The 11,690-nt window shown below is 30.1% G+C and overlaps 1 protein-coding gene across 5 annotated transcripts in view; it reads right to left on the bottom strand.

The window, feature by feature from the left end:
* LOC108689576 (phosphatidylcholine:ceramide cholinephosphotransferase 2-like) overlaps positions 1 to 10,720 on the bottom strand; it is a 27,030-nt gene extending 16,310 nt beyond the window's left edge. The window contains exon 1 of one of the 5 annotated variants that reach the window (XM_018196416.1): positions 10,153 to 10,720. In XM_018196416.1, coding sequence (XP_018051905.1) covers positions 10,153 to 10,238 — 86 coding nt within the window. In that variant the 5' untranslated portion in view covers positions 10,239 to 10,720. Of the gene's footprint in view, positions 1 to 4,287; positions 4,333 to 7,859; positions 8,171 to 8,322; positions 8,630 to 10,152 lie in introns of those variants that run through there. The other 4 variants (XM_018196419.1, XM_018196418.1, XM_018196417.1 and 1 more) reach the window with 4 other exon arrangements.
* Positions 10,721 to 11,690: the final 970 nt, after the last annotated feature.

Genomic DNA, 11,690 nt, shown 5'->3' with positions numbered 1-11,690 from the left:
TATAGTTTTTAAATAAAAATATTAATATTATGGCTTAATAAATAAACATTAATCAACAATAAAAGCTACGAGCCAAATTTTAAATATATTAAAATTTGATTCGTAGTCTTTATTATTAATTAATGTTTATTTATATACTTTTTATTTTGTTTATCCAAATGGATATTTATTATAGCTTCAAAATTTAAGTTTCGCTGGAATAAATGATTAAATAATTCATTATTAGATTAAATAATTCACCAGCGTGTATAAATCATCACATATCGGATACACCCGCGTCTATCGCATTGCACAGAATTATCTGGGACCATATTCTAAAAAAAATATCGCATATGAAAATGTGCAAAATACTATAGTACATATATTCTAGATTTTTCTGGTATTTTCGTATACGATATTTTTCGGGAATAAGGTTCCCATTCAGTTGCATGGATGCTCGTGTGCGTAAAAAAAAGGAACATCCATGCCATTCGATATCATAAATATAAATGAATCAAATCAATCGCAAATGTGGTACAAAGAATATAGTAGCAGGTTGCTAATATCGAAGAATTGACGAATCTTGTAAAATTATGGAACCGTCATAGCAGGCGATTGAAAGTCAAATTACTAGATCATTTCCATCACAATGGCATGCAAAAGAAATTATAAAGCTGAAAGAAAATAGTATTGCTTTTTTTAGTTCATTTTACAATTTGCTCTCGATTATTTAAACATTAATTGATCTTAAATAACTTTGAGAATAACAAATAAATACTATTCAAAACTTGTATGTTTTATTAACAAATCAATCTATATAATTAATAAAATTAAATCTATATAATTAATATAATAAATATTTTCGATGAAATCAACTCTCAATAAATTCTCTACTCACTTTCGAGAAGGAAAATGTATTCAAATACATGGACTTCAATTTCTAAGCTTTCTACTTAGAAAAGCAAGTTAACAGAAATTGTATGTACATGTATTTAAGTAAATTTAAGTAAATTTACTTAAGTAAATTTTCCTCGAACTTTCTAAATTTCATCACATTTGTAACTGTTCTCGTCAAATATAATTTTCGCCCAATTACAATTATGGATTTTTCAAACGCATCTCAGATGTATATCTTTGATGAAAACTTGAAAAATAATAACTTAGTTTTTTTGCTAATCCAATTTTTTTAAGTCTTCTTACCTTGCTCGCTAATAATTAAAGGATCGATAAGGTTTCGATGTAAACGTTAATAGCATTAAATATCTTCTATCGTCAATAAGAGAATTTGTTACGAAGCCGACTTTTTGCGACGGTTTTGACGTCATCGCCACATCCCGGACGTAAATACATTGTGTTATACAAAGAATGCAGACACATTAAGAAATATTACCTGGAGAAAAATCCGTACAAAAGAAGAAGAAACGAGAAAATGTTCTAATCAGGTATATGGGTCATAAATAGCGAAACCGACAGAGCACAAAATATCGAACGTATTCTTACTCACACGTCAAGTAAAAAAACCGTTTGTAGAGGCTTCATACTGCCGCGCCACATAATTACTACAGAAAGGAAAATCGTGCATGAGTAACAAGGAAGAGAGAGAGACAAAGAGGGAGACGGAGATCTGGAGAGAGGGAAATTGTGGTAACCCTGGACGGATGAGAGAAGAATGGAAAGGGGAGAGAAATGCCAGGGCTGAATAATTGAAATGATAGAACGACGATGGGCGGATAAAAATAAAAATTATGACATTTTTTTTAAATCTCAATTATGTATTATATTAAATGTGTTACATTAAAATTAAAATTCAAAAAGGAAAATTGTCTATATGGTAAAAACCATGAAGAATTTCCGTAAAGGAAATCATGAAGAAAAATACAGATAAAAGAAACTTTAAAAACAGGATTTTAAAAAATTTCAAAATTAATGTCGTAAAATAGTGTGAAATAACGAAATCGAAATAACGCGCTCGCAGTATCTTTAATTTGTTACGAACGAAAGCTGCTCAAGATCAAGTGAAAGGTTAAATCGCTCCAAGGTCTCATAAGAGGCGCTGCTCCAAAAATATCTAGTTAAACATTAAATACCTGTTAAATACATAATATTAAATTACACCCAATTTGAGTTATTTTTAATCTTATTTATAGATTGCCAATACTTTTTTTCAATGTCATTAATTTCACTTAAACAATGGAGTTAAACAACATAATTCAAGAAATTATATTAAATTTACCTCAAATTTAGTTTATTATTTACTAGTGCATATATTAATATAGACAATGTTTACTTTGAAATCAACAACAAAAATAGATTAGTTTACATTTTGATACAAATAGAAAATTAAAAATAACAAAATATTATTTAACTCAAAGGATTGGGCTATCATTGCTTCTTTAATATATTCTTAAAATATCTTATTAAAATAGTGAGGAATTCAGCAATCGCATGCATAATTAATAATTCATAAATGAAAAGAAAAAAAATATGCTTCTCAGGTTTTGGCGTGACCTCGTTTGAGCATCTTTGAATAAATATCGAGCCAAGTGCCAAGAGGATCGAAAGATAAAGAAAATGTATGATGCGTTCGTAGAGACATTATTAGCGCTATTTGTATCATTTAGAGACCTTATAACAGTCTTATAACAGACCACAATGACAAACTTTAGATCGGCCAGTCGTTTTTGTCAACTTCAGTAAGTTAGAATGAGATAGCAAGTAAAATAAGATAAAAAGAGACAATATATATATACCCGTCTTTTTCACTTTTGGTTTGACAAAATAACTCGTAGCCAGACTTTGTTACAGAGTCTTTATAACGTTCTATACACGGAAAAATATTATTCTATTGCTAAGAAAAATGTTTACTCAATTTATTTTCTTTCTTTTAAATAATGATTAGATTTAACAAAAAATATTTTCTTGATAATAATTTTAAGATATACCTTATAAATTTTAGAAAAAAACACATTATATATACTTAAAACAAAAATTTTTCTTTTGAAGAATATTATATAAAATTATTCAAAGAAACGACTTTATATATAATGCACCAAGTTTGCTTTAATTTAATAATCTTGATTAAAGTATTAAAAACTTACTAACAATAAGATTTTAAACACATATTGAATAAATTTAATGCTTATGATAAACTTATGATAGATTTGAAATACATAAACTTTTAAAATACTTGGAACAAATTGTATCTACAGTATGTATTTTTCTGTGTGTATCTATTGTTTAAATCTGAAACAACTAAGGATAGAATAACACTAATAGTATTTTCCCAACCGTATTTATAGATACAAATTTATAGATCTACAATTTGCGGATCTAAAAACGGATCAATGTATTTCATCCTCTCGTGCACGTGCACTTGGCAGCAATGAGTGCGCGCGCACTCTGATACACAGGTGGTTCATGCGGTGATCTAACTTTACCTAACAGAGAACCTTAGAGAGGCGCACGATCAATCATCAATCATTTCATAATTTCACGCGTGTTCCACTCTGATCATGATTTCAGCTTCACAGAGAAAGACTTTTCATGATAAAAAATCAAGTATTATAAATCTCAAAAAAGTGATATCTACATATCATGAGACATGCATGATAAGCAGATATAAGCCACGAATTAAAACGAATATTATACATGGATGATGAATTGTAATATCAAGTCCATAAATTTCAAATATTTCTCAGAATTATTAAATTCCTCGAAAAAGCTAGCAGTGCTTCGTCTTCTTTCAGAATTTAAGAGATAAAATCAATAATTTATTTTAAAAAAAAAATAAGACGTACCTGATAAGTGTAACCCGCGAATTAAAAATGAGTATTCAATAGGTGATAAATTGTGTCTTTAAATCCATAAATTTCCCCAAACGTTTTTCAGGATTTAAGAGATGAAACTAATATTCTATTTTTAACAAATTATATAAGACGTGCATGATAAGTATAACTCGCAAATTAAAATGAGTATTCAGTGAATGATAAATTGTAATATCATCATAAATTTTTCAAACGTTTCTCAGGATTATCAAATTTCTCGAAAAAATTAGCAGTGCCTCTTTCTTTGTCTTTCAAGATTGAAGAGACAAAACTAAGAATTACAAAAGTTTATAGATTTCTTGAGACTTCTCCAAGTTTCCGGAGATTTAAATCGATTTATGTAACAAATCTTTTTGCACAAATAATAACAAATCGAGATTGATAATGGCCAAGGTTAACTGCTTTTTATAAGGATACTAAATAATCGTATAATTGTTGCGACTACAAGATGAACGAAGCTTGATTAACGGAAGGAGGGACTAACCGTCTTGAACATTGAGATGATGACGAGGTTTATCGTCTTCTCGAGTCTCAACTGATACTGCGCTCTGAAATGCATTCTACGTGACAACGATGTCGACTTATATATCTATAATAATTAAGCACAGTAAATCAAGCGCTATAGATCGTGTAGCAATCTAAAATTAATGAATCAACTTTGTAATTAACTTTGTAACTTTGGTGAATTTATTATCGAAGAAATCTTTCCTTCTTGATCATCATTGTCATTTGTAAGAAATCAATATTGTCAGCACGATGCATTTTAGAGCACACTTCAACGTTCACACTTGCGATAAAGATTGCACATAAGATATTTTTGTAACCAGCTGTTCAATCAAATATCTATAGTGAGTATAACGCGATATACAGCTGCATCACAGATTATATGCGCGTACAACAATAACAGATATAAATAATGATTGAAAAATATTTTCTTGCCATATTTTTGTATAATTCCAATTATCTTACTAAATATAAGTGATTGATAGATATTTTTTTACAATACTTTTTGTTTGCGATTATCTCGGAATTGCAAATATGATAAGCAATATCGCAAAAAGTTTTAACATTCCAGTAACAAGTTTGAGCGTCCTACATAATTATTTTAATGATCCAAACAAAATTACTTCCAAATTTGTATATTTATCTAAATTTTTCATATACTTCAGTAAAATTGTACTTTTCGTGTACAAACAAATATAGTTGAGACGATATGACTAGTTTGAAAGAGATAATATGAATATTGTGAGATAATACGAACAATGATAACGTTTGAGTTGTGTGCAGCTATAAAATCGTCACATAAAGGCGGCATTCGAAAGATTGAGGTCCGTATTCAGAATGCGCTAACATCGTAACCCTATCGATAAATCGCGCTTTTATTGAAATGAAATTCTATAGTTAAAATTCTATAGTATACATAACGTGACTATATGCTAAATACGCGCTAATGTTGTAAAAGAACATTCTGAATACGGACTTCTAAAAATAATTCAAAATGTTTGTATTCTAAAGATTCTAAATAAAATTTAATAAAATTTGGTAGAAAATTTTTGTAACATTAATGTAAATTTCAAGTAATTAAAATGATTTTTGTAAAAAAAAAAAAGATTTATTTGTCTGGAGAGAGTAGTTTAAATTTTAATCTTTCAAACATTTTTGTATGAAAAAAATTTAGTTGTATGAAATTTAGTTGTATGTAATTATACTATTTTTTTATTAAGAAACCGACTATTAAGATTTTGTAAATATTCGGTCCACAATAAAATTAATTAATATATAGTATTGTTGACTTATTCAAATTGCGTCATATGAGAAAAATAATATTGGTTATTAAAATACGTGGTAATAAAATAACTTGGAATACCCGATTCTTGACTGTATCGGAAATCAGTGATAAGAAATTTTATTGTAATCAAGTAACGCATAGTCAATTTCAGCATCAACTTAAAACTTAATTAATATTTTTGTATTTGTGACGAATTTTCAAGGATTTCAAGTTTATGTGTATATGTGTAAAATTAATAAATAATGTAATTAAACATACTTGTATGTAATTAAATATATGTGCATCTCTAAAAATACGCTACAATATACAAATATTTTTCTTACTCGGCTGAAAACTGTTGAAAAAGAAAAATTAATTAGAACGGATTCCATAATTCCAGGTGCGAAACAAACGCATTGCATGATTGGTACGATATCATTAACATAACTGTACTGTCATGATAACGAACGAAATAAGAACACAGGGCAATGTCCATCTTGCGAAAACAATGCATCATTTCCTATAAACATTTAGTCTTCGGAATATGAATATAGATATAAATAACATTCCTTACGTACAAAGTTAAAATTAAATTAATTAAAATCAATAATAATAGGAAAAAATGGTTTTGTTGAAGTATTTAAAAAATTTAATTAAATACAGATCTGAAAATAATTTTCAGACCATCAAAATAATTATATAAAACGCTCAAACTAGTTGCCAAAATATTAAAACGTCTTGCAGAATTATCATCAATATTAATATTTAAACGTTTTACATAGGAGAGACCGAGGCTAGTTATCGTCGGGAACGGAATTTTGATTCAAAATGCTTATAATTCAAAACGGACATGGCATAAAAAAATAAAATCTCTTTTTTTAACTGTAGATTGCTAATATAATTAATTTGTTGTTTAAAATGATTTGCACCACAAGCATTGTATTATTTGTAATGATTTTTAAGAAAATGAATTGGTGAGTAAATTTTTCTTGTCGCCTATTTTGTTGTCTGATGAGTCTTTGACATTATTAATCGCGATATTCCTGTATTTATAGAAAATGACATGTTTTAGAAAATCTTTGTTACAATTAACTAATCATTATCCTGATAAGGTTTGTAAATATAATTTTTTTTATTAAAAAATGACTATGTGGAGTAAATTAACCTAAATGAGATGAGATTAGATGATTAATTTTAATATCTTTAGAAAACACATTTTCAAAGAATATACTTACAAATATATTATATTTCATATAGATTTATATGTTTTTTCATTTTTTATATAAAAACTACAAATTACATATTTTATAATTAAAATAATTATTTTATTTGTATTAATACCATAATTAATATTGTTTTTCAAAATATAGAACTGATATTAAAATAAAAATTGTATTTTTTATACAATTATAATTCAAAAATTATATTTTTTTGTGTTATCCATAACAAATATACTACTGCCAATCCTAGAATACCTGACAATCAACTCAGAACATGGGGTTAATGTCACATTTTCACAGCTTCATTTTATATTTAATAACTTATTTACGATATGATGAATTCACGAATAATATTTTTTTTAATATCTAAAAGATATAGATATATTATAAGTACATATATGTTTCAAAATCAAGCATCCACTTTTTTTTTAAAAAAATCACTAATAAAAAAACTGTGACAACCAGGCTCCCATAATTATCTTGATAATCCAACACAATTACTTTCAGATCTAACTAATAATGAATTTTAGTGTGCATCTAGTGCATATTAAAGCTGTTGTGATTTAATCTGTGTGAAATGCAAATATTTTGATTTATAAAATACAGATTTAACAAAAATAATAAAATATATTGAGAATGTATTTAATTCGACTTTGTATGTATTAAACACATACACCACACGCACCCCATACACACACACACACACACACACACACACACACGCGCGCGCGCGTCAATTTGTGTACGACGGCTTTAATGTGCACCCGTGCGCACTGAGTGCATCCAATCGGATTCGCTATCAGCAAAACCATTTTTTTCATGAAATAATTAAAATCGTACGATATAAGTATCATAAATTAAGTAATGTACAGTGTCATCTAAAAGATACATGATTGAAAAAAATAGTGACAATAGGCATAAAACTTTGATATCGCTATAGAACTGTGTAGATACCCAGAATTATGTATATCCAGAACTTAGGCATATAACCCCGATAATACAAACGGGCATAAAAATGGAAGAAAAATAATAGAAAGAATGAACCTGTAAAATTAGGTCTCGCCATACCTTGTTAAAGCACTGGGCAATTCGACCTTGACAGGTAGTCTTAATTTATGCATTTTATTTTATAATACTTATACACACACTGCTATGTCATTAACAGTACAGTCTCCTCTTTGCCTCTTTTTCTCTCTCTCTTTCTCCCGCAGCCAGATGCGTAGACGTGCACACACCACACACACGCGCTTTTTACACGTCTGTTCTGCTGCGTGCTACGTTTACGTATGACTACGTGCAAAACGATGTATAACGGGAAACATAACCAATAAAATATGTACCCAAATACAATCGCTTTCTTCAAAGAGGGGAATGGAGGTAGGAGAGAGAGCCAACAGAAAGAGTTCGTGGAGCGTTGGTATGGAGCGAGAGAGACCAAGGGAGAAAAAAATCAGAAAGAGAAAGAGAGAATGTGTGAAACAAGAGGGGTTTACACACAACACTAATCAAACGACACACGAACGAAACTAACCAACTATGTAACGAAGGAGCGAGGGAGAGGGCAGTCTAGTTAGTGATTTTTACATGGACACTGGACGGCAAGTAATTCCTCTTCGAGCTCACGCTCGTCTCTCGCCGACGATGGATTCTCGAGACTTGATCTTCGATGCAAATTCATTTAGTACTTGTTAGCCACTCGCGACGGACGCATGTCAACACACGTACGTACTAAATGTAAATTTTTCACTCCGTGCGCGTATCTGTATCGGTTGGACGTTGAACGACGCCACCGGTGGCGATCGGTGTCGTCCACCGTCGAGTCTCTCGGTCGGTCGCACACACACTGACAGTGAGCAGCCCTCACTACGTGCACCAGCACGCTCCCGCCTCTTCACCCGTGCTAGTTTACATACTCTGACGTGACATTTCACGGAAAAAAAGAGACGAGCGAAGATGGCGTCGTCCGATTTGTCGCGCGCGTTCGCGGCAATACAAAATAATGTATCGAGTGGACCGGGAAGACTGTATGTTCATAGAACAATTATAACATCGAAGAATCACATGTTCATGTGAAAAAATATTAGCATTTGTCTGCAAGATAAAGCATATTATTCGTATGAACGCGCGTTCGTTTCTTCGAATTATTCGACATCGCGCGGCGACATGAGCGCACCTACGACGATTACGAATTGCGATAAGTCACCTGCGAGATATCGATCGATATCTACCCGCCAAAATTTGAATTATTTCTCTAGTTCGATTGGAATATTAGGTGTAGTAAAAAGAAATCCATTATTTTGCATGAAATTGAATGGAAAAATAATGGATTTCTTTTTACTACACCTAATATGATTAGGATTAATTTGTAAGATGTCGAAAGAGATTATTTACTGATTTATAAAATCATAGATTAATTGAATAAATAATTTGGCACAGTCTATAACTATAAAATCCATATAAAAATCAAGTAATCAGTTCGATTACAGTGAAAGTTGATATCGCTTGTATAAGTTTCAAGATAACTCGTCTATTATTGTCTTAAAAAAATAAAATTAATTAATCAGTGTTTGTTAAAAAAAAGTACTATTCGATGGAATGAATTATTTGTTTCATCTTTTTTTAACGAATGATAGAAGAAAGTAATTTATTACTTGTTGATATTTCCATCGCCCTATTACCAACATTACTAACATTGAAAAACATTTGCAATGGAGTATGAAATATGTATGGTAATGAAATGAGATCGATGAAAAATGATATAGAATTAGCGATGAAAATATTGCTTTATTCAAAGCAGATGATACATTATTTATGTCGTTTAATGCTGCTCGTAAATCTGGCTGGAAGTATAAACGCGATCATGATATACGATCTGATCCTTTCTTCAAGTGATGATTGGCTAACGCATAATGTAACTGTAATAAAATAATCAATAACATGATAAATAACTCATGATAATACGTCTCACGAGACGTAGAAATGTAGAATTGTTTCAAGTAATATAATAAAAGCAGAAATCAAAATATCATGCGCTGCAGAAATTAGTAATTAAACGTGTTATACCCACGATATTGCCTTCCTATCAATCTTTCTCATCCAAATCCAATTAACCTACTGACTAATAAATAAAAGTTGAATACATTAATGATTCATTTATCTTCTTGCGATATAAATAACCAATAAAAAATTCATTGATGATAGAAAAGCAATTAGATTTATTAACAACAGCATATTCTTTTAATCATTTCATATTATTTTTGCAACTCAAAAAATTACCAAAATAAGGTAAATAACAGATAAGTGGATACAAAATGTACACAAAGAATATTTGTTGAAGGATCAAGGAGAAATAATAGCTTACCTAAGCAACGCTTTCCTCCAACAGTAGTCCGTCTCGATGACAAGCAGCTGCAATTTCATCATATATGTGGACATGGACCAAGTCATACGAACAAATCATAAACTATTAATGACTCTCTTCTTCGTCTCCCGGCGAAAATTCTCCCTCATTTTCTAATTTTTTTTTTCTTGCTCCTTCTCTTTCCTTTCGTGAATGGAGGCGTGATTCCGTGCTATTCGAGTTGCGATTAGCCGTGCGCGACCCAATTATTCAAGTCTGTGTTATCGATCAATTAGAACGAAGCACACGGAACGAAACAGAGCAAACTGACACATAAATGCTCTTTTTTTTCTCCTTTTTCTTGCTGTCGTGAAAAAAAGAACAAATTTTAAGGAAGATGCAGGTCGAAGATTTCCTAGGAAGCGCACGAAATGACACACTGCACAGCTGAAGATGTATTAAACGTGATGATGATCACTTATTTGGAAAGCGATGAAAATGGAAGCGGTCAAGTTGCGAGATCTCAATCTCGAAGGGAACGATTTCTGATCATCTTTGTAGCCTGTTACTGTTACATGTTCCTATCTGTCGCTGTTTTCTCACACTAAACTCAGATAATGATGAAAAAAAATAGCACGGGAACCCGCCCGCCTGGCTGACTGTCCGCTTGTAGCTACCGTAGCTGATATACATGCTCCTCCATCCAATACGCATCGCGACGCCAACGAAGGCGCACGCGCTTCCTCATGGATCGCTATTTTTCTGTCATGAATAAGTGTTACGATCAGTTGGCTATTAATGACGTCATGTAGGACAAGGACGCCAGTTCACTCACGAATGTTCAGTAACTATACTCTTTAAGAACAATTGGAATACCAGTATGAAGATCAACTGAATCTCTCCTTTTGTTTGATTAAAATTCTTGAGAATAACATAACTGAGACAAAACATCAATACCGACACTATAATATAGCACAATTGGAATACATGAATATGTTTCAAACAAAAATAAAATTCTTATTTACAAGACATTCTTATTTACGGACAAAAAATAAATTGTAATAGATTCTAAATGCATGAATATTCTCATAAAATTTATCTTAGAAACGAATACAATTATTAATATTGATTTTTATTCGAATCTCCTAGAGCACAAAGTTGCACAAAAGTTACAGCAATATTGCAGAGATTTTGCAAATATTGCTGCAAATTCTATGCTGTATGGAAAATTATATAATATGTACTTAAAATATTTTTTTTTTATTAGTGATATTAAAATGTGAAAACAATTCTGTCATGCAAAAATATAAAATTAAGAAACCCATCAAAACAAAAAAAAAATTTCATTTCATTTTGAAGATTAATAAATTTAAAAAAAAATGATTGAGATTTTTAAGGCAAATACAACTCTCATATTTCAATATTATTTTACTCTTCTTAAAAGGTACAAATAATGATTTTTTACAGATTTAAAAATATAATAAAATAATATAAAATTTAAATAACTGAACAGTATATGTGTATGTACATTGAAATTGAATAAAAAAAAATTAAAAATA

This window comes from Atta colombica, unplaced genomic scaffold, assembly GCF_001594045.1.
Source record: "Atta colombica isolate Treedump-2 unplaced genomic scaffold, Acol1.0 scaffold27, whole genome shotgun sequence".
Taxonomy (NCBI): Eukaryota; Metazoa; Arthropoda; class Insecta; order Hymenoptera; family Formicidae; genus Atta; species Atta colombica.
Note: the sequence above shows the minus strand (reverse complement) of the source record. Positions and strands in the feature narration are given on the sequence as shown.